Source organism: Neolamprologus brichardi, chromosome 10, assembly GCF_056152115.1.
Source record: "Neolamprologus brichardi isolate AB-2024 chromosome 10, ASM5615211v1, whole genome shotgun sequence".
Lineage (NCBI taxonomy): Eukaryota > Metazoa > Chordata > Actinopteri > Cichliformes > Cichlidae > Neolamprologus > Neolamprologus brichardi.
In genome coordinates, this window is record NC_142113.1 from 11,193,798 (window position 1) to 11,209,594 (window position 15,797).

Here is a 15,797-nt window from a genome sequence, read left to right on the forward strand (position 1 = left end):
TATCCATTAAGTGTCAGTTCTCTGTGCAAAAACACCTTGCTGATTCGAGAGGTCAGAGGAGAATGGTTGTTTTAGCTGATATGGAGGCAAAATTAACTCAAATAACTAGTCTTTACAACCAAGGTATGCAGAAGCTAATATGTTACAGCAGCAGAAGACCACACCAGTTGCCACTTGTGTATACTATCCAATCCAATCCAATTTTATTTATAAATCACTTTAAAATACCCAGCACATGAACAAAGTGTTGTACAGAAAATAAGTTAAAACAGCAAAATAAATAAATAAATAAAACACATAAAACATAAAATTAAAACAGCCCTATATTAAAACAAAAACAAGATAAAACAGCATCGAATCACCTAAAAACAACTGAAATAAAAATAAAAAACAACATCTCATGTGGTGTCAAAGGCCAGGGTAAAGAGGTGGGTTTTCAAGAGTGACTTAAAAACAGATAAAGAACTGGCCTGTCTAATCTCTAAAGGAAGCTCGTTCCACAGTTTTGGAGCTGCTACAGCAAAAGCACGATCTCCTCTAAGTTTACGCCCAGTCCTGGCTATCTTCAGGAGCAGCTGATCAGCTGACCTGAAGATACTAAGAACAGGAAACTATATTTGGGAGTCTCACCAAAATTGGGCAATAGAAGATTTGAAAAGCATGACGAGTCTTGATTTTTTTCTGATGAGTCTGAGTCTTGTGACATTCATATGATACAGTTAGAATTTGGTATAAACAGCAAGAAAGCATGGATCCATCTCGCCTTGTATCAATGATTCAGGCTGTTGGTGATGTAATGTTGTGCGGAACATTTTCCTGCCACCTTTTGGGTGTTTAGTACCAAATCAGCACACCACAGCCCACCTGAGTATTGGTGTTGTCCGTTCCTTTATGACCACATTGATAAAGGCGCATTATCCTAGCAGGATAACCCACCATATGACAAAGCTCAGATCATCTCAGATTGGTTTCTTCAACGCGATATTAAGTTTATTTTACTTAAATGACCATCAGATTTATATCCAGTAGCACCTGTGGCATTTAGTGGAACAAGAGATTCACATCATGGGTTGCAAACATGCAGCTGGCACATCTGCAGCCAAAATCTCTGAGGAATGTTTTTATCACCTTGTGGATTTATGGCATGAAGAAATGAGGCAATTCTGAAGGAAAAGGGGCATTCAGTGAAGTGGCCAGTGAGCTCATCTTAGTTTACTTTAGTCTTAGTTTAATTGTTATTCTAATATTGATTATAGCAGTCATTTACGGTATTTTGTTGTGAAGTACCTTTCTTTAGTTCTTTTTCACATTAAGTAATGACTATAATAAGGGTAGCCTTAGATAATTACTTTCTATAGTAATTAAACTGTAACTTCACCCCGCTGCTAAATTACAAAAAAACAACAGTCCAAGACTGCACACCCACACAAAGGCTGACTATTCCCTTCACATCATACCTGAACTGAGTTCCTGCTTCCAGAAGTGTGTCATCAAGAGAATGTCTCCCATTTTTTCCTGTGTTGCTGCGGTAATTAATGCTACTGAAAATTCATTAACCCAAATTTCAGTCAACTCCAAAAGTAACAGTTTCATGCAAATTGTTTTAGAACTTTTTTAATAGATCTGCTCGCAAACAGTGGGCTAAAAATTGGTTGTTGCGGAAAACTACATCTCTATCGATTAGAGTTGTTGCTATATCTCCAATAATGTCAAAAACGGGGACATTTTTTATCGTTTAGTCAATGCAAGGCCAAGAGAGGAGTAAAATGAGTCAAGGAGCCCATCCTGCCAGCTGCTACCTTTGCCAAGTCATGTAAAAGTCTAGGTTAGGGTTAATGTCTACGGTTAATGTACAGTGATGCTTCTACAGACATCAGAAGTCCAAGTTTAAACTATAGCTCCAAACATCACTCCTGTGAATCGGGAGCCTTGAGGATTAATTGAAAATGAGCGCCGTTTCACAGACCTGCCACTGAAGGGTGGACCGCCCACCTCTGATTGGTCTCAAGCTGTTGACTTTATGTCAGCACTAGCTTTACAAGGTGACCCTTCATCTGCTCATTTTCAAAACTGAATATCCAACTAGGATTCCAGGGAAATAGATTCAGTCTCAGCTGATAGTGAACAGATTAGAGTACACCCTGTACAGGACAGCAGTCCTTCACAAGTTATATATACATGTCCACAATACATAACATTTAAAGGCCTTTTTGTTTTAAGGTGAGCTTTTACATCCTGTTGAGGAATTTTCAACCCATAAAATGCAAATCTTTACATTTTTTATCAGAGCCCAATCAAATGATTTCATTTACAACTCAGCATGCTCCACAAATTTTCTTGTAGTCTAGATCCAGTTACAACTTTTATGATTTCATTGGTTTTTTAACTGCAGCAATAAACATACATCCTTAGCAAATGTGTTTTTACAGTTATTGAATTTGTACTTATTTGTGGGCTGTCTGGGTAAGAAAGACAGAGCATCTGCACATTTCACTTTGAATCCATCCAGGGCACATCAATCCCCCCAAATATTCATCTTTCTAATAAAGGCAAGATGCCAGCAGTCTTGTAAAAATGGTCTGTGTATTATGTGAAGACAAATAATGAATGCAGTTTTAATACTGGTGTCATGCGTTTAAAGGGGTTCTTTAAATTAGAGTTGTTTGCCATAGTTAATCTATTCATGATTCTGACTGCTGTAAAAAAAGATATTTGACAGCCACTGTTGGGTAGAAGCTCCGCTCTGTCTCCTCTGTCAAGGAGAAATCAATCACTCAGTCCCTGGAGGAACACCAGCTGGCATCTGAATGGTTTGTGCCATTTGGCCTTGTGGAGATTGACTATACTTTTCCTCACTTCTGTCTTTCAGTCTTCAAATTAATTCCCCGTGTTTACAGAAGGTTCTGTCCAAAGGAAACAAACAAATGATGGCTTCACCCCAGCTGGGCCAAGCTCACTATTGTCAGTTTACATCACTGCATGTTTTACACTAATTGAGGCCTGATTTGGCATCTCATAAAGACGTGATTAACATGCATAACAAAAGGATAACCTTGGCGATGGGGATTTAAATGTTTTACTAGGGTTCCTGTTTTTTGTATGCCAAGATAGAGCAAACTTTCTTAGACTGTGCAGGAAAGTTTTTGTTAAAGATGCACAGGACAGAACAATAAATCAGTGTCATGGTTGCCCTACTGTCCACATGTGTTTGGTCATTAGTCTTTTTTGTGACCTGGAGAGTCCTTTGATGACAGCACTGAGAACTTAATGCATGAAGGAATCAGTCTGACATAATTAATGGGTAAAACGGTACACGAATTACTTTTTGAACTCTTTAGTAGGTGATTGGGGCGATCGTGGCTCAAGAGTTGGGCGTTCGTCTTGTAATCGAAAGGTTGCCGGTTTGAGCCCCGGCTCCGACAGTCTCGGTCGTTGTGTCCTTGGGCAAGACACTTCACCCGTTGCCTACTGCTGGTGGTCAGAAGGCCCGGTGGCGCCAGCGTCCGGCAGCCTCGCCTTTGTCAGTGCGCCCCAGGGCGGCTGTGGCTACACTGTAGCTTGCCATCACCGGTGTGTGAATGGGTGGATGATTGTGTATAGTGTAAAGCGCTTTGGGGTCCTTAGGACCAAGTAAAGTGCTATACAAATACAGACCATTTACCATTTTTTAAAAAAAAAAAGAACCAGAGACTGAAATTAATTAATAAATGGGGCAAAGATGAAATAAAGTGAATGAGGGTTGCGCACGTTAGTCACATTCTGGCTTTTATCAGTCTGTGAAGCTCTCTGTGGGCTTTAGAGCACTGCTGTGAGGACAGATGCGATGTAATTATTGTATAGCATTGCAAGTTTGCAGGCCTTCAGGAGGTCAATCGCATCAATTAACAGACGTCCGTCCTGTGCTGTTTAGAGGAGGCCTGTTGCTGTGTTGAATGGAAGCTGCACACCCTCTCCCACTGAGCATGAAGGAATCCTGTTGTTAAAACCAATGGGAAATGACTTAATCAAGGTGTCACTCAGGGGGGCAGCCAGTTACAGTTCACGGTACCTGAGCTTTTTCAGCGAACAAGCAAAAAGCTCTAAAATGGATAGCAACACGTGGACCGTGCCTTTGTCGCGCACTGTTGTGGCATAGCTTCCCCACATCTCACTCTGTTGAAGCTTCAGCTCTCTGTCTGCAAAGCCGCTGTACACAGCTGGCGAGGAAAAGCAGTTGCTAGGACACCAAGACCCATTGAATGAATAATGTGAAAGAAATTCATTTTGAACAGCTACTTCCCGCATTTGTTTTAGTTTGTTTGGTCTTTCGTGTGTTGGTGACGATGCAGAAATACTGTGTCGCACATTAATAAAACATGACACAGATGTTCTACAAGCTTTCTCGCTGAGGCTCCAACACCTTAAGTGTGAGAGAAACACAACATTGTTAACGGAGCAGTAATCGTGTCACACAAAAATGGAAACGCACTTTGACTCACTAAAGCAGGAAAAGCAAAAGTGGAAATAAAAGAACAAAAAAAGTGGCTCAACTTAACATCATGTAGCCTTTTTTTGGTATGCTTTCACAAATAAGAGCATCGTAAGGCTTGAATGTTCCCAGTTTTGTGAATTGTTACCTTGCTAACTATTTCTTCAAACTCTCTTCCCATTAGGAGTACACCATCGATGTCTTCTTTCGCCAGAGTTGGAGGGATGAGCGGCTGAAGTTCGACGGGCCCATGCAGGTTTTACCCCTCAACAACCTCCTGGCCAGTAAGATCTGGACTCCTGATACTTTTTTCCACAACGGAAAGAAATCTGTAGCCCACAACATGACAACTCCTAACAAACTGCTACGACTAGTCGACAACGGCACGCTTCTATACACAATGAGGTGAGCCTTTTTTGTGGCGATTCGGAGGTCAACACCATCACTTGAAAGAAAAAATCTGCAGGTGCTGTTTAGTAGATATATTAACCGTCTTAATTTGGCATGAGAGCATCCTTATTTTGACTTTCCTAAAAGAAAAAAGAAAGCATAATAAAAGATTTCACCCACTGGCACTCAGCACTTTTTACAGCCAGAAGTTCTCCATATGTATGAAAGGGTGACTCGCTTCCTTATAAGCTTATGCTAGGAAGCTTGGGATACATTTGACTGTGACAGCATTCCTCTCCTATCATTAAGCCTCAAATACACTATTATTATTAGTAGTAGTAGTAGTATTATACACTACCAGTAAAAACTTTTAGAACACCTCAATTTTTCAAATTTTTGACTCATCAAAGTAGCCACCTTTGACAGATATAACAGCTGAACACACCCTTGGCATTCTTTCTACAATAGACATCAAATGTTTTTCAGAAAGTTCTTCCCATATCTGTTGCAGAAGTTCCCATAAATGTGTGGCACTTAAAGGTTGCTCTGCTCTCACTCTTCTGTCCAGTTTATCCCAAACGATCTCACTGAGGTTTAAGTCTGGAGACTGTGCTGGCTACTCCATGTTTTCAAGCTTACCATCTTGTTCTTTTTTCCTGAGGTAGTTCTGCCATATCTTGGACTTGTGTTTTGGATCACTATCTGGCTGTAGGATGAACCCCTGACCAACTAGGTGCAACCAGTGGGTATTGCATGTACTGCAGAATTCTGTGGTAGCTGTTTTAGTTTAGGGTGCCTCTCACTCTGTACAAGTCACCGACCCTGGATCCAGCAAAACAGCCCCAGACCATCACACCTCCTCCTCCATGTCTGACAGTTGATGCCACACACTGTGGAACCGTCCTTTCATCTGCTTGATGGCATACTGAGATACTGCGTGATGAAGTGAAGATTTCAAATTTTGAGTCATCAGTCCATAGTACCTTCTTCTAGTCTTCAGTAGTCCAGTGGTGGTGTTTCATGCCCCAGGCAAGCCTCTTTGTCTTATTCTGATGTCTTAGCAATGACTTTCTTTCTGCAACTCGTCCTGTCAAACCTGCAGCTTGAAGTCTTCTCTTCACAGTTAAAACTGAGAGTTGTTACCACAATTAAGCTGTTGAACCTTATTTTTTAAATCTGAGCACTTACTTTTGTACCATTTCAAGCTATGCATTGGACTTAAACAACTTGAATCACAATAAATAACTTTAAAAAAATGGGGTGTTCTAAAACCTTTGACCAGTAGTTTATGTAGATGGGTTAGTTCAAACAAAATTGACCCACCATATGAAACAGAAAACTATCCATAAAGATCAAAGCCATTTTATAATCAGTCTGTAAAAATGCTTCTTAATGTTGTTTTGTTGGACTAACAAAACTCCAGCCTGTGGGCAGTTTTTGCCAGGCCTGTAATGGTTTTTCAAATTCATCATCCTGTATTTAGTCAAGTCAAGCAAAATTCTGTCGCCAATATTAACAGATTTTTAAAAACTTAGTTTTGATTTATAATAAATGGGTTTTTTAAAGAAGGGCAGCACGGTGGCACGGTGGTTAGCACTGTTGCCGCACAGCAAGAAGGTCCTGAGTTCAATTCCAACATCAGGCCGGGGTCTTTCTGTGTGGAGTTTGCATGTTCTCCCCGTGTTTGCGTGGGTTCCCTCCGGGTACTCCGGCTTCCTCCCACCGTCCAAAGACATGCAGCTTGTGGGGATAGGTTAATTGGATAACCCAAATTGTCACTAGGTGTGAATGTGCGAATGAATGTGAGTGTGAATGGTTGTCGGTCTCTGTGTGTTAGCCCTGCGACAGACTGGCGACCTGTCCAGGGTGTACCCTGCCTCTCGCCCTATGACAGCTGGGATAGGCTCCAGCGCCCCCCGCAACCCTGAAAAGGATAAGCGGAAGCGAATGGAATGGGTTTTTTAAAGATCATATAGAAGTTATTGGAAGTTACTGTATGCGTCACAATGTCCATGCAAAGTTTCATTCAGATTGGCCCAATGTTAAGGGTACATAGAGGCATATTTACATACATATGCTCTAATCATTATATACAGATATTTGAACATGGCAGTCTATTGACTCACTTTTCCAGCTTGCCTCAACTGACGCTTCCAGGTTTGCTTAATTTCCAAGCCTAGGAGGTTGCTGTTGAGTTGTACAGAGAAATGTAACTACTGGAAACCCTGAAAAAGACTTAAAACAAGTAGTTAATTAATCACGTTTTAAATGTATCAACAGCTGCAGCAATAATAGTCAATATTGAATCATTGAAAACATTTTTTAAGCTCAGAATTTACAAAATTCTCATCCTTCATCAAATGAAATCTGAATGTTTGTCATATTTTTTTCAGTTAGAACATGAACGTTTGATAGAAAGAAAATTGGAAACTATAGTCCCAGGTTCCAAAGAAAAGTTAGAAGATTATGAGAGAACCTAGTTTAGCTTTTACAAGATGATGTGTGTATATCAGCAAATTCAGTAGCTAAAGAGACATTTTATTTAAAAGCATGAATGCAAACACAGTGGTGGCACTAGGGTGAAAATCAACATCTTAGGAATAAAATTGTGCTTTTTACCTGTCTGTGAGTCAGATAGCTGACTTGCAGCCAGTCTGGCCCATATATGTATCACACGCAGACAGCCGAGTGAATAATACTCACTTGATCAAAGGAGTGCCATTGTGTGTATGTCATGCGTAAAGTACACTGTAAATAGCATCAGCAAGACAGTCATAGTCACTGAATACCATTATGTACTGAATAACAGCAAAAATAATTCTGTGATTGCTTCGGCTGGAAACACTGAACCTGTCGATCAGCATTCACCAGCTCTGCACTAGGCCGTGAAAAGGCTGCAGAAATGTTTTTATGATGCTCGTGCACAAGGTCAGTATAGATTTTTAGGGGTGAAAATGAAATGGTGAAAAAAATCATTTTGTGCTTCCACATGAGTAGATCTGATGCTGTGGCAGTTCTGCCAAGGCCAACAAAGATCCCTGAGCTCTGATGTAGTATTACAAGGACTAACATGTTTAAACAAGCAGGGAAATGTATTGTAAGATGATGAAAAAGTTGCATGATTAAGTATGATAATCCTTGGCATCCTTGATAATCCTTAGAGGCCCAAAAGCATTTTTGGAACCAGCTTAGCTGTATTATGGAGCTAAAATAAACACCAGCAAATAAAACTCATTCTTTGGAATTCTGTATTTCCCATTGCAATGCTTTGGGGGGGTATGGCATACTTGTAAAGCACTTTGTGATTTTTATCTGTGAAATGTGCTATATAAATAAATTTTACTTACTTACTTACTTACTTTAATATTATTAACACTATTATACATTAGAGACCTTAACATTATTACGTTATATAATATTAGCATTAAAACCATAGTTCCGCAGTGTGCTTTTTGTCCTCCCATCATCCCCAAATGATTGCAGCAGATGGCTACTCCTCCTTCCTGTTAAAAGGGAGTTTTTCCTTCCCACTGTCGCCAAGTGCATGTTCAAATGTGGTCATTTGATCGTTGGGGTTTTCTCTATATTATTAGAATAGAATAGAATAGAATAGAATTCAACTTTATTGTCATTGCACATGCACAGGTACAGGGCAACGAAATGCAATTTGCATCCATCCAGAAGTGCTTTAGCCATGATATAGATATATTACAATATATATTAGCAATAATATAGATATGTAAGTCTATTACAGAAATGGGTCTATTATGGTAAGTTATAATGTACACGGTATGAAGTATGTTATGAATATTCTATAACTATAAGTATGTACAGGCTGTAGTGAGTACAAGCTATGTACAGGCTATGAACAGGATATAATAAAAAAACTATACAGAATATTAAACCCCACTATATTAAAGGGTCTTGTTGTGATTTGGTGCTATATAAATAAAATGGAAATGAACTGAATAGTTCAAGTAAAAATAGTGTTATTACATAAATCCAAATGTTGTGAACCATCTTTACTGCCTGGATAAAGAAAATAAACACTTAGTTCATGCAAATTTACAACTGCATCCCCCTCTATCATTGCAGAGTTGAGCCAAAAAAAGTAAAAACACTAAGATCTGGAATTCTAATGTGTGAGCAGTCGGCGAGAGAGATTAACTGTTTTGCACCGCTAAAATGCATGTAGGTGAAAATCTGCGCGCTCAATGTACAGCATCTATAATGTCATTTCTTATATAAAATTCTGTTAAATATATTGATATCTTGCCAAGCCCTTATGAAAAACTGCAAAGTATTCTTTAGACCATCCCTACTTTTACTGACTCGATCATAAAACTCATATCATAAACTTAATATGGAATGTATTTTTGAAAGCACTGGCAAAGAACTTTCTCAATTTTAGGGCTACCTTTCATCTATCTTAAGCTTTGGGTGATTAGTTGAAGGGGATCTGCATGAAAATATTGCTGTGTTATTAGAGGTACTGGAAAACACTCCCAAGGAGAGACTGATACCTTACATATTTCCACATACTGCACAGGTATTAGGCTTTAGAATATAAATCTGTCTCACGGGAAGTTTAGTGCACAGTGCGTCACCATAGCGCCCCGCTTTGATTGACATTCCTCACTAAACAACTGCTTAAATCCATTTAATCAGCACGTCTACAGGATCTGAACTGACAAATGCTTTGAAGGCCTCGGCTCTGCAGGATTGCGTCATTATTTCTGAATTTAGGGAGCTGGTATTGTCTGCCAGCGCTGCTGCGGTTATTTTTTGTGAAAGCATTTGTCACTCATTTACAGTTCACCTCATTTTAACTCAACCTCCTTGCTTCTTCTTTGGCATTTCTCTGTCCCTCACTAATATTAATTTGTAAGAAGGTGTACTTTTTAGAGAGAGAGAGGTTTATATTTGTCTTTAAAAGCTTATTGTATGTGAATGTATCATTTACTAAGTGGACTTAACAGCTTAGAGACCACCAAAAACAAATACAACTGTACAGCCGTACTTGGGGATTTACAATGCCAGAAAGCCCTTTCAACACGGCCAAAGCTGAGAAGTAATGCTTCACTTAACACGCTGCTATGTGACTATAAAAGCAACACAATACAAAAGCAATGCTGCTAAGACACAAGTTTTTGTCTTGTCTTTAAACATTTGGTATATTTAGTATATAAAAAAACTAAATAAATAGATTGTTCTATATGATCTATAGCTTGCTAGTAGCATGACTCCTGGGTCTCCCCCCCCTTTTCCAGAGTGAAATACATTTTTACTTAAATGAAAGAATTGAAAGCCTTCAGTGATGGCAGTGGGTGTAATCCACATGAACAAATAAAGACAGACATCAAACGAATAGAAAAACTGGTATCTGTGAAGGCAAGTGTTGTATTATTGTACACAGTGAATACACTGCAAAGCAGCTAAGCAGTATGAGGATTAAAAGTCTGAAGACATGGTTCTCTGCTGGAAGAGGGTGGACTGATCACTCTACCTTGAAGCAGCAGGTTGATCAGTGGATCAGTGCAGCTATACAGGTCTGTTGTGGTGAAAACAGCCACAAGGCATAGCTGTGGATTTTCTGGGCAGCAACTGTTCAGACCCTCCCTTATGGCCACAACCAGTCAGTAGCGAGCAAAACAAAAGGACCGACACAATGAGCTTTTCCTGAAGGATGTCTGGGTTCACTCTAAGAAGGGAGTTCAGGAGGGAGAAGATCCCGATGGGTTCTGGGACACACTTGGGAAATTTTTACTCCCTGGTGGTTTGGAAGCTTTCTGATATCCGAAACACACAAATGCACACATACACAAGAAGTGGAGGAGGTGGTGGGGTTCTGCTGAGACTGCTGCCCCCACAGTCCTGGATTAGAAAATAGTTGGGTGGTACCCATCATGTCTCACATTGTTCAAAAGAGCACAGTGGTAGCAGTCGCCTCATTAATTCTTTGCTTTGTCTTCCTTTATTATTGTTCTAGTCTGGCTGTTCTTGCATATGCCTGCAAATGTTTCAAGCCCTTCAAGGAATTAAGAATTTCTGTGTGGGCAGATCAAAACGAGGCTTTCCAAATGAAGCTTTCTACTCGAATTATACTAATATTTTAGTAACATGTTTTAACAGCTATTCAGTCGATCGTCATTCACTTTGCACATCAATATTTACTTCGTAATAACGATCAATTAACTTGCACCAGTCATCAGATCCAATTTCAAATTGCCCAGTGCTTTGGTTTATGAACACTGCTGCCATTCCTGTCACCCGTCATCAGCAGTACTTTAATAAACTAATACTACTGGATGAGTAATACTGTTAAATTAAATTTGAGTAATCAGTCACTGTCAATCAGTTAAGTGTTTTTGTTTGATTTGATAAGTTTCAGGTTATGAAAAAGAGCATAAGTGATGGGTGAAATAATACTTTTTTATAATATATATACATTTTATTTTTTATAAGTGTGGCCAATTCTTTCTGTATATATTTAATTATCATATGATTTTAAATATATACATATATTTTAATATATATATTAGGCATGCCAGGTTTAATAAGGGTTTGAAAGTATAATAAGCTAAGTCTATTTAAACACATTAAAGTGGAATATATTATTTTAGAGAAAATGCCAGAACAAATTGAGGCAAAAGGTTAAGAGAAGGCAGAAATGTCGGTTCAGACAAGAATTCCATTCAGCGGCTTGAAGGCAGCAAAGAAACATTAAGAAAAATACATTTAACTTAATTTTTAGATGCAATCACATTGTAATGTTAGACAACCCTACCAAAAAACTACTAGTACTAATTTTATTTTTGCAATTTTATTATTTTCGTTAATTTTTTTCTCTATCATATATTGGAACATGTGGTCCATTTCACCTGATTACAATCCTGAGTCTGAAATGTAAACACCTCTAGAATATAAAAAATACAATTTACTAGGTCACTAAGGGTGGCTAAGGAGAAGTGGCTGACAGAAAAATGAACCTTTTTTTTTTTTTAGAGGTTTCAATGTGTGTTCATTGGTGTTTTACGGTTCTGTAAACGTTGCCAAAGTTTATCAGACTTCACCACCCCAAAAACACCAGCATGTCTGCATTGTCATTGTGAGTACCATAAAGCTGACACATGCTGTGTAAGGTACCTCTATGCCCAAGCGCTTCTTCGCAAGGCTGACGATATAGTTGTAAGCTCTGTATGAAGACGGCTTGCCTTTTTGTCTTTAATCAAAACCATTCTGTCTTCTTGTAGCCTTTGTTTCTGTCAGAGTATAAGTACAGCGCGTGAATGTTGGTTTTAAGTGCTGTGTGATGCAAAGGATTCTCACATTTATGTTGTAAAGCATTAGCTTGTGTAGATAGTGAGCCACTTATCAGTAATGAGGCAGCAACAGAGAGCGCAGAAGCGAGTTAGAGGCAAAAAACAGGCATGGCATTGTTGTAAATACAACACAATGAGCTAATTGGAAACAGAAAGTTTGTCTGTGGAGGCAGCCCGCGATGTTACAAATTTTAAGGCTGTGGCTACAAATAAACTTGTGGGATTTTCTGCAACATTAAACAGTGAGACCAAAAGAATCTACCCAGTAAAAACCCAGTTTTCAATGGATGTACAGGGTAAATATGGTACAATTGAGTTTAAATAACCCAGTTTGGGGGGTTTATTTGTGAGTTAGTGCACCAAAGGAGGGCATTTAATGAGTTGCTGTGTTGTTTGAACTCGGCAAATGTAGCCCCAATGTTGATTAAACATGTATGAGTGAGATAACGTGCACAATTTCTGTTTACTTGCAGAGTGCCTTTTGTGGCCTGGCCATTTGACCAACTGAAACAAATTTGGGTGCTCTCTGGAGAGTTAGTCCATGTCTGCCTTCTAATTACCACTGACAGGGTGGTGATGCAAAGGAGAGAGAGAGAGGATATAATCTGTTCTCCTTCAGTTTTTATTCACACGTACACAAATCCCTGGTTTTGAAATAAACTCGGAGATTAAAGCATTATTTGGGCTACATTTGGATTTGTGGGAAAGCCAATTTTGATGCACGATAAAGCAATTTGCATAAGACCTTCCCAGCATGTCTCACATATCTCTATGAAAATGCTCCAAATTACGTTTCTGCAGAAATATTTGACATCATTATGCATCATCATTTGTTTATAATGACCTGTTCAACCATCCTGCAGACTGAACAGTGATGCATTTTCTTTCCCTCCGCCCCCACAGGTTGACCATTCATGCTGAGTGCCCCATGCACCTGGAGGATTTCCCAATGGATGCACACGCCTGTCCTCTGAAGTTTGGAAGTTGTAAGTCAGTCCAGATGGTCAAAACAAAAGTGTTTTATATAAGATCAGACATCTGAAACAGTGGGGATGGTTCTCTGCAGGTGTTAGGAACCTTTTCCTGAACTATAAAAAAAGAAGAAAAACAAAACAAAGGCTAAAAGTACACTGCAGTATGATGTTTGGTAATATAACAAAAGCAGTTAAGAGAAAATTGTATTAATAAAGATCTTCTCCCTCTTTGGGCTGCACCCATTAGGCATCGCCACAGCGACAGTTACTGAAAGTAATTTAAGCACATTATGCTCATAGTGCAGGGCATGTAACCATCCATACACAAGCATAGGCTATTTACTGTTTCAGACACAGCATTAGATATAGTTTGATGTGTTAGCAGCAATGCTTATATGACAACATAAAATGATGCTGATAGGTAGAGCATTCGTTTTGGATACATTTAGTTTAAAAAGTGGCACTGGAGGAAAAGTCAGTGATCCCCTGACGCGTGAGGATTAAATCTCAGGGCGGTGAACGCAGTAAAAGGATTTTTTTTGTGAAACCTGATATCGTTATCGGCCGCAGGTCTGTCAGCCCGATCAATACTGGATGGACGCTGCGTATTATCATGAAGGACTTACTGGAATTTAGGAAAAATATCTTTTAGATCCTGAAGTCAGCAGTTAACTTTTTGCCAAAGCAAATGCTGATAATCCTACAATGTGCAGAGGTAGGAGAAAAATAGAAAATATTGCACCCATATTTTGAGCTCTCACCTATGCTGTCTTCCGTTTGCTCAGATGCTTACACAAATAATGAGGTGATCTACCTGTGGACCCAGGGTGACGAGAGGTCTGTCGCTGTGGCAGAGGACGGATCCAGGCTGAACCAATATGACTTACTGGGACATGTTATTGGCAAAGAAACCATCAGTTCCAGCACAGGTATGCCATTCTGGGTACAGACAGCACTGTAAGGTAAATCAGAGTTTATCTGGAACAGGCAAAAAGTTGATTTTGAGTACTAAAAGTGATCGAATTCTCACTTTTGAAAGATAAACTGCATATAATCTATTCCACTGACATATAGTGGCTCTTGTGTAATTTGTCTTCCAAAATAATAAACAGTCTGCAGTTTCTCAACAGTTTCTGTCATTTTAAATTCATCTTGCATTGCTTTGGCTCCATCGAGAAAATGATGACTGAAACTATTCAGCATATTTATCAAGATAATATGAAGACGTTTGCCAGAGGTGAAAGATTTTTTTTGTTTTTTTCACTTTGCTTTGGGGTACAGCCAAGAGTCAACTATAATAACCGTCGTCTAGCCCTTTCTTTTGATTGCATATTCATTTGATCTTAAAATCTTATCTTCAAAACTGTTGCAGAATCCTTTTTATCTGTCACACAAAAATCAATTTTTCTGTTATTTCCCCATTGGAGGGCTTAAAGCTTATGTTAGCAATTTAATATAAAGGCGTGAAATAGCACGGTGAGGGCAGGGTACTCGCATATGCTGAAAATATTTACAGCAGCAGCATCTCACTGGTAATAGATCATTTGAGTTCAAACACCTTCGAGAATGTGCTGCATTTTTATTATATTTATCAGTCACTATCATGTACCGCTAACATCAATCAGCAGCTTTAGTTAATGGTGTAATAGGACTAGATAAAGTACCAAAGAGCTTGTAATGGCAAAGCTAAAAATAAAAAGTTGCTTTAGTGGGCCATTTGGAAATCACTAAAAGAGTAAAACAGCTTACCAGCGAGCCACGCTGCTCTCAGTTTTGAGAGATTTAACCTTTGTATTCAAACTGTTTGCTTGTGGAACTTTCAAGAGGTGAGCCACAGAGTCGCTGATATCTGTCAGACTTCAGTTGTCTTTGGAGACTAAAGCAACAAGAATCCACTTTGTTAGATGGCACTCCTGTTTTCCAAGAAATAAAAGTGTGTGTGTGTATTTGTGTGTCTCCTTTAAATAACTGCACCTGTTTAACTCTACAGAGGACGCGTTCCTTGAGAGTATCTTTATTGTTTGTGCTGTTTGGTGGGTTGAATGTAAGTCAGGAGAATTGCAGCGATGGAAGAAGACCAACAGAAGTCTGACAAGTACCAAAGATTCATGATGGAGTCAGTGCGATTTCTTTCATAAACCGCTTCAGCTTATGGCTGTTCGAAAAGCTCATTTCCTTAGACTTTAAACCTAATGGACTATAGTGATCATTGTTGGGGAGTAACGGAATACATGTGCCGCCGTTACGTATTTAAGATACAAAATATGAGTAACTGTATTCCGTTACAGTTACCGTTTAAAAAGGTGGTATTTAGAATACAGTTACTTTGTTGAAATAAATGGATTACACGGCGGTACTTCCCTGTTTCATATTGTCGCAGGTCAGGCCTGTTTGGGTTTTGTTTGACAGCTATGTTCTGTTGTTCCAGGTGGCAGCGTTACGGTTGCCATGGTTACAGGGTGACGCGCTCTCTCTGCGTGTTTCCTGGGTGAGAGAGGCCTTTTTGTTGTTGTTGTGCTAAGCTAATAGGCAGAATGCTACCGGTATAGCTCTAAAGAATGTAGCATCATAGGCAGTGTAGTCCGTGCTGCAGGGAGAATGGACTGCCATACACGTTATGTGTCTGTGAGCGAGGGAGGGAGA

At 39.3% G+C, this 15,797-nt stretch overlaps 1 protein-coding gene across 2 annotated transcripts in view; it reads left to right on the forward strand.

Moving 5' to 3' along the window:
- Positions 1-15,797, forward strand: part of gabra3 (gamma-aminobutyric acid type A receptor subunit alpha3) — a 114,182-nt gene that overhangs the window by 79,887 nt on the left and 18,498 nt on the right. For both annotated transcript variants that reach the window (XM_006799464.2, XM_006799465.2), the window contains exons 5-7: positions 4,653-4,873; positions 13,084-13,166; positions 13,940-14,083. In XM_006799464.2, the coding sequence (XP_006799527.2) occupies positions 4,653-4,873; positions 13,084-13,166; positions 13,940-14,083 (448 nt within the window). The remainder of the gene's footprint in view (positions 1-4,652; positions 4,874-13,083; positions 13,167-13,939; positions 14,084-15,797) is intronic.